The sequence below is a fragment of the Amphiura filiformis genome, chromosome 3 (assembly GCF_039555335.1).
Source record: "Amphiura filiformis chromosome 3, Afil_fr2py, whole genome shotgun sequence".
NCBI lineage: Eukaryota > Metazoa > Echinodermata > Ophiuroidea > Amphilepidida > Amphiuridae > Amphiura > Amphiura filiformis.
Genome location: NC_092630.1, coordinates 65,981,204 through 66,002,025, shown reverse-complemented (window position 1 = coordinate 66,002,025; position 20,822 = coordinate 65,981,204). Strand labels below are relative to the sequence as shown.

The following is a 20,822-nucleotide window of genomic DNA, read 5'->3' as shown; positions in this document are numbered from 1 at the left end:
CAATAATCTTATGAACAGCTCATTTATAAGTCATTCTAACTTTGTGTCTTTTAAGATCATACATACAGAGTATGCATAAAATGTACTACATTTGCTATCTTTATATTAGTTACAATTTCCGAGGTGATGTTAGAGCAGTTGGTGCTGGAGGCAAAGATGCTGAAGTGAACCGATTACAAGGTGGAACAGGAACTATCTACATCCAAGATGATCTCCGTGGGTACACCAAGACAACCCTGTTGGTTGATGGTCACTTGACCTCTGACCTGCCTACTCAACATTTCACTGTGATTGCAGACGATGACAATGTTGATAGATATGAGTTTGATTCAATTGTTCTTCAAGGTGAGTGATTTGTCCATTATTGACGAGAGTTTAGAGCTTGTCAGTTGAAGCAATAAAGTTTTAGTCCAATTTGTAAGGCAAACAATCTACATTTGTAGAATAAACAAGGCTTTAAAAATTGTGTTTCATATTCAGCTGTATACTTGGTAAGATAAGATAAGTTATGGATTGTGCACATAAGTACATGCTTATTTTATGAGGGGTAAGAACATGAACATCTTACATTATTTTGTATATGTATACTATTCAACTGCAAAAACAAAACATGACGGTGATATGAAGATTATTTTTACTATACTTGAATTGACTATTTGAAATAACAGCTTGTACAACTGCATATGCAACTGCTATCAACTGCTTAGTGAAGGCATCCACTTTGGTAAGGGAAAATAAAATATGTTAAATTTCATTTAAAATGTGCTTGATGATGAACACAGTAGCATTAGAACTGATTAAAAATGTTTATATCAATCCACTATTCACAGGGAATTCTAGACTTGTCTTTGATGGTGCCTCATCTATTCTTCAAGTTCACCAACTTCAAGGTGACAAAACAGGCTGGCTTTATGTTGCAGACTACCAGACTCTCTATGCTGAAGTAGTAGATGGTCGAAGTACCCATCTGACAACACAATGTAATATAGAAATTAGTATCAATGCCACTGGATCCTTTGCATCTAATGTATCCATAGAGCAGACGACGCTAAATGTGGACGGCAAGTTGGATGTACCCAATATGATAGTTGAAGCAAACAGTGTGCTACGGTTATCAGAAACAAGTTACAATGTGAGGCGTACTAAATCTGGTTTCAAAGCTCTCTCTTCTCCAGGGACGTACCTGTTTAATTCCCTGGTGTTAAAACGTGAGTCAACCTTCTCAATTCACGGAGGACTGGACCTAACAGGAGGGGTGTTTGAAGTGAAAAGTGGAGTGACTTTGAGGTTTGATTATTTTAGCATCACTTCAAAGAATATTTTGATAGAGAGAGGTGCTTCTTTTGATGTATCTGCAAGAGCACCAGATGATCCATCACATCCGAGTGCAGGAGATCCTTCTAACTGTGGTGGTGGTGGCCATGGCGGTTTTGGTGGAGTCAAATCTGGGGTTCCTGTTAGTGAAGCAGCGCCATCCTTTGGATCCATCTACAAAGCTGTGACTACAGGTACAAACGGTGGTGCTGGTTCAAGAGGTGGATCATACATATATATAAAAGCAGATGAAGTTGTTCTTGATGGTGAGCTTAAAGGAAATGGAGGTGATGCATCAAGTGGAGGAGCAGGTAGTGGAGGAAGTGTATGGATCAATACTAAATATGTTTTCAAAGGTCTTGGGGGAATAATGGCAAATGGTGGAACAGCATCTGGATCTTGTGGTAGTGGTGGCGGTGGTCGTATTGCTGTGTACACAGACACACCAAGTCAGTACATTGGTAGCTATAGTGCAGCAGGTGGTAGTGGATCGTCTGGAAGGGCAGGTGGACCAGGCTCTGTATATCTCAATGATATAGTTGATAGTGAACTGTTTGAAAAACTCATAGTTGACAACCGTAACAAACAGATCTCATTGTACTTTACACTAGATGAAGATTGGATAGATGACAAAGGAGCTATAGATGAGATTGACCTTAGTGATAATGTGCTATTCCACATGCCATCTGATGGCACTGTGAGGAGTTTCAACATGAGGAAGGTGGTAGGGGATGGATCAGCATTAGTTCATATTCATAGTGAGCAGAGCGTTATCTTTGAAAGGGATTTGGAAATCAATGGCACCAGTTGTAAAACTCCAGTTAACATCATGGTAGATGAGGATGGAGAAGCAATCATGTGTACCAAATCACTGATAATGGGCAAAGGCACAGTGCATAGAGCATTGGATCTTTCTGGTCGATTAACAGGTGTCTTTGATTTTGGTCTAGGAGAAGATAGAGAGATGTATGTCACTCATACAGCTGAAGCTGTTGCAGAGCTTACCACAGATGACAGTGATGTTATTCCAGGAACATTTACTTTTGGCTCTATTGAAATGTACAGTGGTAGTAAGTGGCTCTTTGAGGACAACATGGGGGCTGTTATAAGTGCTGCATCACTTGATGTCAAATTTGGAGCTGTTATCTATGCAGACTTCTTCCGCATAGCTGTATCAGATCTGGACGTTGAGGTTGGAAGCATGCTGAGTTGCCGTGGTGATGACAGGAAAGGCTCAAGTAATGTTGATCAAGATCTAGGAAGTGGGACTACACATGGAAGTGGTGATGCTGGTGCAGGACATGGCAGCTTTGGAGGAATTGGTTACACCACCTCAATCCAAGGTGGCATACCTTATGGATCATTGTATTTACCAACAGAAAGAGGAAGTCGAGGTGGTTCTAGTACAAAGAGTGGCAGAGGCGGTGGTACAATACTAATCAACTCTGTGAACTTAATCTTAGATGGTGAACTATCTGCTAGTGCCAGCTTAGCCTCTCAGTCTAGTGGCAGTGGTGGTAGTGGTGGTAGTGTTCTCATTGAATCTTATACATTTGAAGGTCATGGTGTACTCAGTGCTAATGGAGGGAATGGTTTAGGATATGGTGGAGGTGGATCTGGTGGACGCATTGCTGTGTATACTAACATGAGTAGTGAGTATCGTGGAGAATATCAGGCCCTTGGAGGTAATGGAAATGCAGAATTGACTGTGCCTCGTGGTGGTGGCAGTGGCACTGTCTACTTGCAGGAGCCTCGCAATGGTGCGCCATACAGACGGCTTTACATTGATAACAAAAATCGGCCTGTTACACAGTATGTTACTCTTGCAGAGCCATTCATAATGGTGTATGACTTTGATGAGTTACACATAGTGCGCAAAGCATCATTACATATAGCAGAAGATGTGAGTAGCGTATCTATGGTAGTACATAAAGTATATGGTGATCGTACAGGTTTGTTACATGCTCATGATGGTCATCAATTCACTGTGGAGGTCATAGAATCAGTACCAACCTTTACCAAAGCTCCAGTCAACTTTGTTATCGATAGTGGAGGTGAGATTATCTTTCCAGCTACCTTGTATGTTATTGGATGGGGAGTCCCTACTGAGAAGTCTGATGTGGCTTCACTTGAATGGGATGGTCAACTAACCAATGTTGCTCATTTGATAATAAACCAAGCTGCTACAGTTCAGATCTACCCAGATGCTCATACAGCCATAATGGAGAATGGTACTTATGTAGCCATTGGCACACCGGGTGTCTTTGAGTTTGGAACAGTCATGCTGCTTGCTGAATCAAAGTTAAATTTTGCTGATGATATGGGAATGAAATTTTCAACTGGAGAGACTCATGCTAAATATGGAGCAGTGATATCCGCAGAACACATAGAACTTTTCACATCTAGCCTAAATTTTGAAACTGGTGCAAACTTGACTACATCAGCCAATGATAGACTTGGTGACACCATATCTGAAGTGATTGGGGAGTGGAGAAAGATACTCAGGAAATAGTGGAGGGGCTGGAGCTGGACATGGTAGTGCAGGTGGACATGGGTATGATAGTGCTGGAAACATTGCAGCAACTGGTGGAAATTACTATGGTAGTTTATACACAGCATCTAAAAGAGGCAGTGATGGTGGTGCAGGACCTGGAGGAGAAGGAGGTAAAGGTGCTGGGTATATTGATATCCAGGTGGCTGGTAAACTTCATGTTGATGGACTCATCAAAGCTGATGGTTCAGGTGCACCTGCTGGAAGCAGAGGAGGTGGAGGTAGTGGTGGATCCATACGCATTGTCACATGGGAGCTAGAAGGTCATGGTGTCATTACAGCTCATGGTGGAGACGGAGATGGAGTGAGATCTGGAGGAGGATCTGGTGGCCGGCTTTCAGTTTATACATTTGGATTAAATCATTATGAAGGAAGTTATCAATTGTATGGTGGTGCTGGATATGACAATGTAGGAACACCACATGGTGGACCAGGATCAGTGTACCTGAATGAGTTAGTGTATGGATCCCCATATGACCAGCTGAGAATTGATAATGCCAATAGAGCTTGGGCACATTATTACACATTAGATGAAACAGACTTCAGTTCTTACCAGTTTGATGAAATTCACATGACAAGGAAAGCTTCATTGCAAATGTCACAAGACGATATGCAAAGAAGTTTGAAAGTGCAAACATTAGAAGGAGATCTGACTGGACTCATACATATGCATGGTAAACATACATATACTATTGATGTAGAAGTCAATGCTAAAACCACAATTAAGGCACCTGTTAACATCCGTATTGAGCCTGATGCCATAGCTGAATTAGCATCTACAGTTGATATCATTGGTTTAGGTGAGCCTGCACTGCATTGGAATGGACAAATGCTTGGAGTACGAGATTTACGAGTAGCCTATAAGCGCAAAGTTGAGATTGCAGAGAAGGCTCACACTGCCCTCATAGTTGATGGTGAATATGAGTACAAGGATGAACCAGGAACCTTCCGGTTTGCAACACTTGAGTTTGGCTCTAAATCTGAAGTAGCATTTCCTCCACCATTGGGAATAACATTCAACGTTGGATTCCTGGTAAGTATTCATTATATTTATTTCATATCATAAAAGCTTGTGGAAAATGCTTGAAAAGGTTAAATAGGCCAGAAATGAAGAGCTTGTTTCCAAACCATGTTAAGTCCACATGTTTCCAATTTACCTGTGCGATATTGCAATGGGTTGTGATGCTATAGTATAGAGGTATAGTAATTTCAGTTGGATACAACTAGGCAAAAAGCACTGAAATGTTTGACAGCAGGTGTCTGTTGAGAAGACTCTGTCTTGAAAGTATGTTAACAAGCATGGATGTGAATTATGCAGCATTCTTCGGATTAGAACAGTTAACCGATATATAATAGGATTTGTAAAGAGCTACTGCCAAGTCTTGTTTCTTTAACTTATTCTCCATGCAGGATATGAAATGGGCCTCAAGATTCACTGCAGAATATTTTGAAATCTTAGCTTCAGACTTCTACCTTGAACCCAGTGCAACACTGTATTGCTCTGGTAGGGGTCCTGAAGATGGAGGTCCAGGAGTTGGCCCTATCAAGGGAGCTGGAGCTTCACATGCTACAATTGGTGGATCAGGTAAAGACTACTTAAACTGTTGTGACACAGAAATTGATGGTAGAAAAGCCAGACCTTGCCCTTCTTAAATATTGCAATAGCTCAGGGCTCTAGTAACGAACTCCAAGATAGAGAATCAGGGATTCAACAGTTAACTTTATATAATAGATTGGTATAGGAGAGAGCAGACTTGGGTTATTTTTAGCAAATTTCCCTGGCAACTTGCAGCTCAAAAACAAAACATTCCAAGCATGCACTAGTTGCAAAGTGTAACGCTTGCAATGCACAGTAGGCGCATGGCCCAATAATCTAATTTGCGCATGTTGTTTTCACCGGCACTTGGTTGTTTCACCGGCATGACGTACTTCCGTCCCGGCCTATATTGTACAGTTAATATGGACCAGAAATATTAGAAATGATATTTAACTAAAATATGCCAAAACTTGAATTTAGTTTAATGAAAACTATATTTTGAGGATTGAAATTTTGGAGCTATCACATTTGAACTCAATTTTATTTCAATGCTTTCAGCTCCAGGTGGTACAGCAAGTGGAACCACATATGGCTCCTTGTATGAACCAACCATAGGAGGAAGCCGTGGAGGACCAGCAAGTAGTAATGCACCCGGACCTCGTGGTGGTGGTGTGATACGGGTTAAAGTTGGTGCCATATTGAGTTTGGATGGTAGGATAGAGGTTGATGGATTAGATGCACCAGCTGGGAGTAGAGCAGGAGGCTCAAGTGGTGGAGCCGTTTGGGTCACAACTGGTAAGTCACTTGCTCCGTTGATTTCTGTCATGATTGCAGAACATTTTGATTACCATTTGTTATTCCATAATCAGTGTCAGTAAATTTTAGACTGCTTGTTTTGGACCTTTACAAAAATCTTCCTTACGATTTGAAATTACTTGGTACTCTAGGCCAGTAAACATGAGTAAGGTTTGATCTTTCCCTAGAGAAGTCCTTTTCAGAGGGCTGAGCTTTCGGGACTCTAGCAAGTGCCATCTTCAGAGCCTAAATATCTTCCTTATTCATGTCTAGTCTACTTCCACAGATAAGTAATACATACTAGGCCTACCGTAAATGTTTGTGTTCTTATTTGTGGAACTGTTATTGTTTTCTGAAACCAAGCAAATGGTGACTCCCTACACTAGCTTTCAGAGAAGTACAGCACTCTCTCTTGCTCTGCTTGATGCATGTGCCCTGTTAATGAGCAACATACGCTGGCTCGCTGAGCACCAATCACTTCTTTAACGTGTAAGCGACCAATCAGATTACTGGATTACTGGTTTATTGTTATGATTGTCAAATGATTGATTTAGCCAATTAGAGAGAACCACACTTTTGTGTTTATGCTGTGGATGCTCTCGAAATGTAAACAAGTGCCGTTCTTCTCTGCCAGCAAGTGTAATGGTGCATATAATATTCAAGATCAAAGGTTTACAACAACACATGTATTAACCATGTTCAAATTGCATCTTTTTGCCCAGGGCATTTCCGTGGTCATGGAGTCATTAGTGCATCTGGAGGTCATGGTGACCATACGTCTGGTGGTGGTGCAGGAGGACGCATTGCAGTTCACATCACTGAAGCAGATGAATACCGTGGCGCCCTCACAGCCCTTGGTGCTGCTGGCACAAGTAATAGTGATCGTGGTGGAACAGGAACAGCATATGCTGAGCAATTTGAGAATGGCACATGGTATAAAAGATTATACCTGGACAATCAGAATGTAAATCCACCTAAACCACTCATTCTTGGGGAAAGAAATCCTAGAACTATCAGAGAGGGCAGGACAGAACATAACTTTGCTGACTATGCTTTTGATGAGCTCATGTTGAAGAATAAGGTAAGTATATTGGGAATTCTGTAAAGTGCAAGTATATCACATGCAATTTTGAATAACAAGCTTTATGTAGTTTTGTAGTTTCAATGTATTCAAAAATATGTTTACATTTAGGAATCTGTTAACATTTTATGCAGTATATCATCTAATTATATCTCGTAAACGGTGGGCCTTATAACATTGCAGATTATTACGCACAATTTAGAGCAATTTAGAGCAGACATGTCAATTATAATCATCACTATTAGCATAATTTCATCAAGTCTAGAGGCGTAGCATGAATTGGGGGGGGGGATTTTCAGTATTTTTTTTCATTGGTTTTGATGTTCTAATTTACTGTATTTGTGTAGATGTAATCTTCCCCATGCCATTGTTTACACAAGCTTTGTCTATTTGTGCCAGTTACCTTTTGAAAGCTTTGTATAATTGATGTTAATACAGTTTTTGAGGAGATTTGACAGAACTGCAGCTGGAGCCTCTGTTACAGATATATTGCTATTGTTAAGAATCTTTTTTCAAGATGAGTCCACAAGAATCACTGCACAGTTATGCTTTCTCTTTCATTCACAAACTAGATGTTGTTCCAGATCGGGTCATTAAATGCAGACAAACCATCTGTGTCAGCTCAGACCATCTTAGGTGATGCAACAGGCATGCTTCATATCCAAGGCAACCAGATATTTTATGTAGAGTACACCCAGGCAGCAGTACACAGAGCCCTGCCACCTGTTAACTTCCAGGTTGACCAATACGGTGAACTCTTCTTGGTGCCAGATTTCCGCATCATAGGTTTGCATGATCCACCGTTCTATTTAGATGGTCAACTGAGTGGTGTGTACAATTTGACTGCTGCAGAAGAGAAGGAAATAGTTATTGGACCTCATGCTACTAATGCACAACTTAACAATGGATCATACATTGAGGAACCAACACCAGGTAGGTGTTATAAGAGGATGTACCATATTTGTTCCATTAACCACCCATGCCCCTATAAGCGCCCACTTTACAACAAGCAAACTGTGATATTAATTTATCTACTGAATCATGGTCTGAAACATATGACACAGATAATGATGGATGAATATTTTGGGCCTTTTTTTTACGTATTATAGGCCTAAACAATGTAAAAAAATTAAGCGCCCACCTAAAATTACTTCATTAAGTGCCCTGGGCAGTTAATGGAATGAATATGGTAATATAGATAGTTCATTATTAATAAATACGGAATCTTAGGTGTCAGTGAGCAATTCCAATTAATATATATGAATTTTTATTATATATAGTTAACATTTTAATCAATATCTTTTGGCAGTCTTTTTAACACCAGCATTAAAACTAGGAAATTAAATCTGGTGCAGCAAATTTACAATACCCCAGTTGTAGCCCGTGTAATCATATGTGTGTTTATAAAAATAAAATGGGTGCATAAAATATAGCTTGGAACAACTTTTACATTTAATGTGCATTCTTTGTTCAATTTCCAAATTTCTGATACTTTTCAGTAGGTTCTATGACTGTAGATCTGATTCACACAAAAATCATTTGTATCAATTAATAAGAAGTTTCAGATTACTGAAAAAAATTGCTGTAAACAGACAATGTGATTAAGATTTGTATTGGTATTTCAAAATAACTCCTAATTGTTCATTAATTAATGGGTTCATTAACAGAATATAATTGACGGTATGATCAATTGTTATGCCAGAGGCAGACCATTCTTACTTTCCCCAACATTTGGTGATGGTATTACATTAATCAATAAAAGATGCAAAAGTCTTGAAAATTATACGTTTGTATATGTTTATTTTTCTGTACCTTGATGATCACGCTAATGAAGCCGGGCATTAACACCAGTTATTCCCCACTCTTGCACACTCACACGCACTGGTAGATAACATATATGAATTACATCATAATTACATGGTATAAGATTATCTTGAATGAGCTCCTTGCCACAAATGTAAATAAAAGTTTCTTATTTTTATTAGATAACAAGGATTTGTTATGAAATTTTTGTTAACAGCACATATGATAACTTACAAACAACCCTTTTTGCTTTAAAGGAAAAATACGACTTGGAGTACTCAACCTTGAAGCCAAGTCTCTTCTCACCTACCCAAACCACATGCATTTAATCATCAGTGATATCAACATGCGATATAAATCAAGCATCGTGGCAGAGTCCGTCAAGATCCAAGCCTCTAACATTCACATTGAAGGAGAAGCAGTGATACAGACTACAGCTAGAGGTCCTACAGAAGGAGACAGTCCTGGAGGTAGTGTGGGTGATAGAGGGACAGGTGCAGGACATGGAGGGTTTGGTGGATGTGCTGACTTGCTGAACTACACAACAGGTAAAGTGTAAACATTATTAGAAATAGGGACTTAACAAAGATTGTTGAGATGTTAAGTGATATTTTTATCATAACATTTTACATTCCTTTTCTAGTAAGGAGCATAAAACATTTGCTCTAAACATGCATTCAATTAAAGGCCTATTCAGCAATTTGCTTATTCTGAAAATTGTAAAAAAAACCATCCAAATTCAGTTTTTTGCACCTTTGTTAGTACCATTATATGTGCTGACTGCTAGTGTTTATAACCACTTAATTAAGCCAATATGTATAAGAGACGAAATAAGACACTTTATATGAAACTGTAATATCTCTACTAAGTAGAGAAATTGGCTACATGTATTTGAGTGGGGCTTCAACTTTGTCCATACCATTGTTTTCCTTGTTTTTTACTAAATTTTTCATTTCAAAAAATATTTTATGGCAATTTTTATGACTTATCCTTCACTTTTAAGCAATATGTAAACAATTCTATTTTTTACCCTTTTGCCAGGATCACTGAATGGGCCTTTACATTTCTGAAATGTAGAACAAAACAAACAAAAATCTCTATACACTTAAATTTGCTTTGAAATGTTACTGTTTCTATATTTAACTCCATGACATAACATATACATTTGAAAGCAACAAGTGCATCCCACAAGCATTCCACTAGTATTCTAGTATTCGAAAAATTAAACTAATCATGCTACACACTGTTATTAGGCAAAAAAAAAAAAAAGGTTTGTCTCAAAGCTCTTACGCTGCTTTGTAAAATCGCATAATTTGAAGAAAAAGAAATGCGAAAAAATTTTTTATTTCAAAAATGTTTTTTTATAGTTTTTTCCGAAAAATTTCGGCAAAAATCTGATTTTTTTTCTCAAAATACCATCAAAATACCAAGTCGAATTCAAAAAAAAAAAAAAAAAAAAAAATCGCATTTTTGTTTTCAAACCGCTCGTGAGCTTTGAGACAAACCTTTTTTTTTTTTTAAGCACCCAGTTGCTAAGGGGAAGCGTTTGCGACCCGCGTTTGCGACACAAGAACATGTGCACCTGTGTCTGAGATTTAAATAAACAAACAGTACTTTGAGTCTTTGACTTATGTATTATGCAAGGACCCTTATATCATAGCTAACTCTGCTTCTCTGTCACTGTCCTAGTTATTAGCTAAGGTGCATGTAGCCGTAATTTTGTTTATTTATTTGACTAACTATTGGCCTGTTTTCACTATAACACAGGATTTGGATATGGATCTTACACCAAAGCTATCCACCCTGGCAGTGGTGGTGGTGGCACCAATGGTGGACAAGGGGGTAGCACCATAGAAATCCATGTAGGACATGAATTACATTTAGATGGATTACTGGATAACAGAGGGGGTGATGCCACAGGAGGAAATAGTGGAGGTGGAAGTGGAGGAAGTATTTACATCACAATTGTGCTATTCTCTGGACATGGACAGATATCGGTCAATGGGGGCGCTGGTCATGGACAGGGATGTGGAGGAGCAGGTGGTCGCATAGCTGTTCATGTGTCATGGTTACGAGAGTTTACTGGTGATTACTTGGCATTGGGTGGCTGTACAGAGACTAGTTGTCAAGACTTCAATTCAGCTAATGGGGCAAGTGGAACTGTTTACTACACTGATACAAATGCTGGTTTACAATTCCGCAGAGCTAGCAGAAATGAATTCAATGAAACAATGTGGGAAGATGGATACACAAAGCTGTTATTGGATAATCATAACCGTAATGACTTGCTTCCAACCATTATTGAAAATGAAGAGTACAACTATTTTGAATTTGATGAAATTGAACTAAGAAACCATGTTGTATTGTGGCTGCATGGCAAAAACTCAACATTGGTGGCACACAAATTTGGTGGTGATCGTACTGGACAAATGCATCTACACTTCCAGCAAAAGATGTTGTGTGAAGTTGTCGAGTCACAAAGTGGGTTCACAATAGCTCCTGTCAGCTTTAGGGTTGATAATGGTGCAGAAATCATCTTTCCATCAACTCTCTTTATTCTTGGTACCAGAACTTTCATTGATGGTCTAATCACTGGTGTGTATGATCTGTTTGTTGCTGAAGGTGCAGATGTTGTCTTTTCATCAACCACTCAGACTGCTTTGATGTCTAATGGCTCCTATGCTGTCATCACAAGTCCTGGTAATATCAGTTTCAGTGAAATTACTGTGCAGAGAGGCTCTATCATGGAGCTAGAGAAAATCAAAGATGACTTGACGATTACGGCTACTTGGATCCGCATCAAGTATGAAGGCAGAGTTGAAATGAATCATGGTAATATAGACACAAGTCATGGCAATATTGAAAGCTTAGGAGTGCTGAATCTGAATTACACAGGTTTCAAGAGTGAAGCAGGTCCTGGAGCTGGGTGGACATCAGATGGAATAGGGCGTGGTGCAGGTCATGGTGGCTATGGTGGAGCACCAGAACCATTAACAGGTGGAGAACCATATGGATCATTATATGAACCTCAACATCTTGGAAGTGGTGGTGGCTCAGGTGGTGGAATTGGTGGCTCAGGAGGTGGATTATTGCATTGGCAGAATGGAGCTTTATTGACAATTGATGGGTTTATATACTTGCAAGGTGGGCATGGAGAAGGAGCTAATGCTGGTGGAGGTAGTGGAGGAAGTATTCTTATTGAAACTACAAATTTTACTGGACATGGAGAAATTAATGTAAATGGTGGCAATTCTGCACATCCAGATTCCCAGGGCCGTAATGGACTTGGATATGGAGGTGCTGGTGGTCGTATAGGCATCCATGCTAGGCATTACTATGCATTTGCTGGTCAACTGAAGTCTTTTGGTGGTAGAAATGATATGGAACATTTTGGAGCTGCTGGCACAGTGTATAAGGAAGAGACAGCCAGAGGACCACAGTACAGTGACATCAAATATGATCCAGATACAAATACTACCTATGTCACTGCACAACATACATATCTTTCTGTTGATAACACAAACCAAGTAGCACCTTGGCTATTTACCATGCTGATGGAAGAACAGATAGATTTTTATGAAATTGATGAAGTACATATTACACGCTATGCCAACATTAGACTTCACCACCCTCAATTTTCACCAAATGTTACAGTGATTGTCCACAAATTTCTTGGAGACAGAACAGGATTGTTTCACTTGCGTAAAAATCAAGCCATATATGTGGAAGTAGTTGAATCAAAAACCAATGAATCCATAGCCCCTTGTAGTTATCAAATAGATGCTGGAGCTGAAATAATCTTCCCTTCAAACGTTGATCTTCGGGGAACCCGGAGTTTATTAAGTGGTCTTATCACTGGTGTTCATAATCTTGTCATAACAAGTGGTGCTCAGGTTATCTTTGAATCAACAGCACAAACTGCATTAGTTGAGAATCAAGAGTATGTTCACATCACACCTCCAGGAAATTTCAGCTTTGCAACATTCACAGTAGAGCGCCATTCAAGAGCTGAATTCCAACGCATTATCCATCCTATGAGTCTTGTCGTAAGCGAGTTTCGTGTGAAATACCAAGGACAACTTTACATGAATGATGCAGAGATAGATTCAACATGGGCTTGGATAGAAAGTCAAGGAATCTTTCACTTAGATGCAAGGGGACATTATTCTGAAGAAGGGCCAGGAGCAGGGTTTACCACATCAGATGGGTTAGGAATGGGTGCAGGACATGGAGGACAAGGTGGTGGACCACCACCTTATGGAGGTATTCCATACAATACTGTGTTTAGCCCTCTACTGATAGGCAGTGGTGGTGGAAATGGAGCAGGAACAGGAGGACGAGGTGGAGGAGTCTTGTGGTGGAAGGTTGGTCAGAAGCTGCAATTGAATGGAGAGTTGGCACTGCGTGGTGAAGATGGTAGCGGCAGAGATGCAGGTGGTGGTAGTGGTGGATCTGCTTTAATTGAAGTAACTAACATGACAGGACATGGAATGATTGCAGTCAGTGGGGGACAAGGCTCAGATCGGGGTGGAGGAGGATCTGGTGGAAGAGTGGGTATCCATTGCCGGTGGAGATATCAGTATGGAGGAAGATTCATTGACAATGGCGGTCTTGGAGGTACAGGTTATGAGTCATCTCACGGTGGTGCAGCGGGTACTATTTATAAAGAAGAAAATCTAAGGGAACTTGAATATCGACATAAGAAATATGATAAAGTGCATAACACAACCTTCCTTGAAGTTGACCACACATACATTCATATAGACAATGATGGCGTGTCGGTACCACCAGCAACTTTGATCAGAGAAGAATACACAACTGAGTATGAGTTTGATGAAATGGAATTGACTGGAGCAGCAAGACTGTTAATATATCATCCAGATAATGAGACTAGAGTCAACCTGACAGTTCATTTGTTCATAGGGGACAGATCAGGACAGCTACACTTGCGTGTCAACCAGACGGCATTTGTGGAATTCGTTGAATCAGTGAGTAATAAAACTGAAGCTCCATGTAGTTACATTATCGACAAAGGTGCTGAGATTGTGTTGCCTGCAGAATTCCATGTGCATGGAACAAACAGTACACTTAAAGGATTAATGATTGGAGTTCATCATTTGTACATAGAAGATGGAGCTTGGATTCAATTCTACTCAAGTGCTCAAACAGGAAGGATTGAGAATCGTCATTATTTTGACATAACACCACCAGGTAACTTTACTTTTGGAACTGTAACCATCAAGCGTGGAGGATGGGCAGGATTTTTGAAAATCACAGATGCCATGACTTTGGAATCAAGTGAACTAAGAGTTAAGTATCAGGGAGAATTGTATATGAACCATGTAGTGATTTATTCAACATATGGATGGGTGGAAAGCGAAGGTGTGTTTCACTTTGATGGGCATGGGTATCCTGCAGACACTGGACCTGGTAGAGGATCTGTTATTGACAGCATTGGGTATGGAGCAGCTCATGGTGGTGAAGGAGGTGGTGCTAATATAATCTTAGTCAGTCAACCATATGGATCCATTTTCACAGCCATGCAACATGGTAGTGGAGGAGGGAGTGCAGGTGGGAAAGGTGGTAGTGGAGGTGGTGAATTACACTGGATTATCAGCCATTACCTTGAGATGAATGGTGTACTTGGTTCACGTGGAATGCCTGGTATAGGCGGTGACTCTGGTGGTGGTAGCGGTGGAAGTGTTCTAATAGAAACAACTAATATGACTGGACATGGTGTGATAGATGTACATGGTGGAGATGGAGTTGGACAAGGAGGCGGTGGTTCCGGAGGACGTATAGCTATTCACTGTAGATGGAGATACACCTATGGAGGAAGATTTATAGATCGTGGTGGTGAAGGAGGAATAGCACACCCACTTGATCATGGAGCTGCTGCAGGGACTGCATACCTAGAAGAGAACTTACGACCGCTACAGTATCGCAAGCGAAAGTACATCAAGTCAACAAATGAAACACTATTGGAGACTGATCACCATTATCTACATGTAGATAATGAAGGTTTACTGGTTCCAGTAGCATCAATGATTCTGGAAGAAGATACCTTCACTTATGAATTTGATGAGATGGAATTAACAGGTGCATCAAGACTTATCATTTATCATCCAGACACTCCTGAAGGACAACCAGTCAATGTAACAGTCCATAGATTCATTGGAGACAGGACAGGACAACTTCATCTGAGAAATGATCAAACTGTGTATGTAGAAGTTGTTGAGTCAGTCAATAATAAGACAGAAGCACCATGTAGCTACATCATTGATTATGGTGCAGAGATTGTGCTACCTTCAGAGGTTCATATGCATGGGACAAGAACAGAGATACATGGACTTTTCACAGGAGTTCATGATCTCTTCATAGAAGATGAAGCTGATGTTATCTTTACTTCTACAGCACAGACAGCAGTTGTGGAAAATAGAGAGTATGTGCACATAACAGATGAAGGTAACTGTTCCTTTCCTCAGTTGTACATCAAGAAAGGTGGGCAGATGTCATTCTTAAAGGTTTTACAGGATATCATTGTTGATGTTGATTTCTTGGAGATCAAGTATCAAGGATTATTTGTCATGAATCATGGCTTGATTGTATCAGATCATGCAGATTTAGAGAGTGAAGGGATGTTGCTATTGGATGGAAAAGGTCATGCAAGCCAATCTGGGCCTGGTGCTGGAAGAACAAGTCCTAGTGGATATGGCACCGGTGCTAGTCATGGAGGTACTGCAGGGCATTTTACAAATGCACATCCTGGTGACCCATTTGGATCAGTTTACACACCATTAGAACTCGGCAGTGGAGGTGGTGCTAGTAGTAGTGGTCTTGGAGGTTCTGGTGGTGGATCACTGCATTGGCTTATTGGTAAATTGATACACATTAATGGGTACGTATCAGCAAGTGGACAGGATGCTCCTGGAGTGAACGCTGGTGGTGGCAGTGGTGGTAGTATCTTGATAGAAGCAACTAACACAACAGGTCATGGTGAGGTCAAAACAAGTGGTGGTAAAGGATCTGGACAAGGTGCTGGAGGTGCTGGTGGTAGAATAGGAATCCACATTCGACATCAGAATAACTATGGTGGGCTTTACACTGCCACTGGTGGCTTGTCAGGTACATCTCATTCCAATCCAGCACTAGGCAATGGTGCAGCAGGAACTGTTTACAAGTATGAATCACGGCGAGGTCCACAGTATAGGGAACTCAAATATTCTGACCCAAACACAAATCTGACTGAGTTTAAACCAGAACATAGCAAACTCAAGATTGACAATGGAATCATTGAAGTTGACCATCCTGCTATTGTGATGGAAGAAGGTACATGGTTTTATGAGTTTGATGAAGTGCAAATTGAAGGGCATTCATACCTTCACTTTTACCACCCAGAAGAAGCACATAATGTCACTGTTGTAATACATGAGTTAACAGGCAACAAGAAAGGGCTTATTAGGGTACAAAATCGACAGCGACTATTTGTTCATATCCAAGAGTCCACTCATACATACCTTGATGCTCCCTGTGGTTTCCATGTAGACTGGGGAGGAGAAATTGTTCTTCCAACTACCATCATCATCCTTACAGAAGTAGTTATCATTGAAGGAAGACTCACAGGTGTTGAAGAACTCATTATAGAAAGAGATGGAGAGCTCCAATTCCTTGGCAAAGCTCACACTGCTGTATTATCAGAGAAATCTCAATGGTATGATGATGAGCCTTATGATACACACACCCCTGGTTTGTTGGTAACTGGCAAAGTATCTGTTAATAATCAAGGCAAACTTACCATACGCATGAATCCAACATTGCCAGTGCTAGACTATGGTGAATTCTTCATCAAACATGGAGGCTTGTTAAGTCTGGAGACTCAGTATGTAAATATAACATGTGGTGAGCTAACAGTAGAATCAGTTGGTGTGATTAGCTCAGATGGTAGAGGATATGGATCAAGACAGGGACCAGGAAGGGGATATGATCATGGAGCTGGATGCTCTGGAGCTGGACATGGTGCTAAAGGTAAGTTCGCAAAAATTTAATTAATCCATTTATTTTATTAAGGCGATATTTGTTTGTAACATTTTGTTTCAAATTCACAGTAGCAGTAATGTAAAGTTGGCAAAGAGATAGCTGTACTTCAACTGGATCAAAATGTTTAAAATACTTCTGTTTTGGTATGAGCCCTTTGATACCCCTGGATTGTCTTTTACCATTTGCTGATTATACAATATTACATTTACAGATTGTAAATTTTTGTGTATTACAATTGATGAATTACTGAAATGTTATTTACTGTTTTTGCAGTGTAGTAGTTCGAACATGTTTAATTTAAAGCTTTGGAAGGAATCAAAAATATATTTTACACTGTTGATGATGATGCATCCACATCATAAAGTATGGTAATAATACAAGCCATTTTCATTTTTGGAATAAATTAATCAGATTCAATGATAATTGTTATAATTAGTTTAAAATATGAGAAACCCTCCAACTTTTTATTGCTGTGTCTGTTTCTTAGGAGGTTCAACTGCAGGTGTAACAGGAGGGTCAGCCTATGGACGTTTATCTGTACTCAGTGCTATTGGAAGTGGAGGTGGTGGCGCATCAGGTGGGTCTGGCGGTGGATATATACACCTTAATGTTGGCAAGGTGAGTAAAGACAACAAGACCGGTTCACTGTTTGCTTCTATATTTAGTTATCAAATGTAATCACACTGCTATGCTGTCCATGCGCATTATGATATGGTTACTACCCTGTTACTCATGCAATCATGATGACCGTCGCATATGATGGGTGTTAGTTTTCTGTATGCCACATACTCTATGCTGGAAGGCAACAAAATAATCAAAATAATTTGATATGAAGCAAAAATTTAATATCATAAGCTGAAGAAGGTTTTATTTTTTCCAAAGCTTAAATAGAACTTAAAACTAAAATGTTTTATAGTCCTAGATAACATGTTATTGGCATGTGACACTCTGATGGTTTCAATTTAGTAGTGGAATCTTATGGCAGGACAAGGAGGCAAATAGTTTTCATTTGTGACCAATTCCAGGATAATTCTAGTATTTTAAAAGTAAGCATGACAAGTTCTGTGGCAATAGACCAAACTTGAAAATGTCAAGAAAATGGGTTACATTTCCACACTTTTCCGCACTATTCACTTTTTTGTAGGTTCTGACCTGTGATGGCATAGTGTCAGCTAATGGTTTACCAGGTGCAAGTGACACAGCAGCAGGAGGTGGCAGTGGAGGCAGCATTATCATTGATACTGAGGCATTGATTGGTCATGGTACTATCCAATGTCATGGGGGATCAGCCTTTGTTGACAACATATATGGTAAGTCAGTCCATAGCTGCTATTCATTTACAAAATGCTTCAGATTTCAAGAGACATTAGTGATTTGCCAAATATTTGAACACCCTAAAAGTCATAAAAATTCAGATTTAAGCAATTGGGAACAAGCGTAGGTGTACTAATAAAATAGATGAAGGTAGGGTGAATGCTTGAATTCTTGCACAAGTGATGCTCTCAAATTGTGACAGTATGGTTAACACCACAATGTGAATAATCAATGCTTGGGAGAGGTAATAACCTCTAATGGAGTTATTTGCAATGTTTTATGAAATAAGCATAATCAAATTGACATAATTATTAGTTTGATGATCTTTTGGTGAAGCTGTTGGGTAAATATTTTGTACTGAAAATACCTGCTTGAGCTTAACAGAAGTATTTTATTATAGACAGCCTATCTAGTATTTAGATAGAAAAAGGAAATATGAAAGGAATAGTGGACATGAAGCTATACTACACAACCAAAATGACTTTATTGCTCTATGACACTTTAAAAAATCCTATTCTCTCTTTTAACTCCACAGCCAATGGTGGTGGAAGTGGGGGACGCATAGCCATAATACAAACCCAACCTGACATATTTAAGGGACTTGTGCAAGCCCATGGAGGCTCTAGTTCTGAGCATGGTGGACCTGGTACCATCTATAGAAGGGCAGTACTAGGAGATGCTTCTGAACATTACCTAGAGATTGATAATCTAAACAGAGCTGATAGCAAGACATGCAACAGACCAGTAGTTGTAGGCACACAGGATGCAGAAGAGTTGGTGTTTACTCATATTGAACTTCTCAGAAGAGCATGTTTACAGCTTCAGGTAACAAAGCAAACTCTTATGTACTAGATTTAGATTGAAATTTTATATGTAATTTATAACCAGAAATTGTTTAACAACTTTTGTTTTTGCTCATCAACATTTGAAAATCTGTTGAAGTATGTATAATATATTTTGAGTAGATGTTAAATGCCCCATTTCTTTCTTTATTAGCTTTATATTTGACTTGGCAAGAAGTTATTTTCTTTAAAAAAATTAAATCTGAAGCAGATATTAGTGGACCATTCTTTTACTGGTTTTGAATTCAAAAGGTTTGAAAAGACTTGCATACAATTTTGCTGAGTTATTTATATGGTGCATTTGCATCTTATCAAACCAACTGCAACCCAGTACATATTGTTAATTGTAGTGCCATCTATGGGCCATAATAAATTTGTGATTGTGGGGATTTGGGCTCCTTGCACAAAGTCCACACAAACAGATGTCTCATGTGTTTCTTGTATACAAAAAAGCAGACAAACGAAGTATTTTTTTTCAGTGACACTTTCAGGATATGTCAAGTGTGTGCTAATGATGAAACCTATTAAATTTGAATGGTAGTCGACATCTACAAAAAGAATAACGAAGTATTCAGAATTGTACTAATTTAGTTGGACGTTCACAAAGTCACCCAATATTATACCTTATTAATCTGCATTGGCAACTCTGTATTCCGTGCGATCCAACCAGAGGTTGGTCCATATAGTCATGCACATAGTCGTGCATAGCCGGTTTTGCCTACCGTTGCCATTGGTTACGAATTTATACTTCTATCTCAGACTGGCTGAGGGCCAATCAAGTGGAAGTTGCCCAATAGTCATGATAGTATATCCCCCATTTACTCGGTCGCTTTTAGAGTCGTAACGATGTGGTATAGACTTGCCAGTCTCGTGGACGCCGTTTGTACACAGAGACTGGCTTATGCCACTGTGTGTGTCATGGGGATCTATACAAGCGTAGCAACATTTTTTTTTGCAATTGAGTCAATTTATATAAAATTGGTACTCACATATCTGATTTCTAAATCATAATTATCCTGTTTAATGTATCCAAGTACCTTACACTTGGAATTTGTGATACTTCAAAGATAATTTTTGAGCCATCGACCTTACGAGATGAAACAATGCAAGTCACAAGATCTCGCGAGATGACCCACCTCTTTACAGCCGGTTTCTGTCTTCAAGTCATGTTCAGCGATACAGCCACGTTGCACTCTGGGGTCGAGACTAATCAGTTACGTCGTTAACAACGAGTAAACAAAATGGCTGGGAAAACGGAGGAAATTGTGTCCTTAAAAGTGTTTCAGCGTGACGATCAGAAACCTCAAAAACTATTTTTGTTGGGCGCGCTTGATATGCTAATGATATACAGGTACATTGTAGGATATAAATTGGATGGTAAATAAGCCAAATATTGCAAGAAATCTACTCGCTAGAATCCTAGCGACCCGCAAAAAAAATGACCGTCCATGCGAATGTAATATTGAAATCGTAAAATCCCTACTAGTAATAGACCTACTTGTCACTAAGCGTGGCGCGTGATCAAGTCGTGATAAAAAGGTCAAAGTG

General features: G+C 39.6%; 1 protein-coding gene across 1 annotated transcript in view; it reads left to right on the top strand.

Annotated features, from left to right (window-relative positions):
• The window catches only part of LOC140147443 (uncharacterized), a 44,104-nt gene that overhangs the window by 599 nt on the left and 22,683 nt on the right, over window positions 1-20,822 (top strand). Inside the window, exons 2-13 of the mRNA XM_072169220.1 lie at window positions 110-345; window positions 831-3,773; window positions 3,895-4,898; window positions 5,276-5,450; window positions 5,961-6,197; window positions 6,920-7,278; window positions 7,851-8,211; window positions 9,339-9,629; window positions 10,849-17,106; window positions 17,606-17,736; window positions 18,263-18,428; window positions 18,968-19,257. Coding sequence (XP_072025321.1) covers window positions 110-345; window positions 831-3,773; window positions 3,895-4,898; window positions 5,276-5,450; window positions 5,961-6,197; window positions 6,920-7,278; window positions 7,851-8,211; window positions 9,339-9,629; window positions 10,849-17,106; window positions 17,606-17,736; window positions 18,263-18,428; window positions 18,968-19,257 — 12,451 coding nt within the window. The remainder of the gene's footprint in view (window positions 1-109; window positions 346-830; window positions 3,774-3,894; window positions 4,899-5,275; window positions 5,451-5,960; window positions 6,198-6,919; window positions 7,279-7,850; window positions 8,212-9,338; window positions 9,630-10,848; window positions 17,107-17,605; window positions 17,737-18,262; window positions 18,429-18,967; window positions 19,258-20,822) is intronic.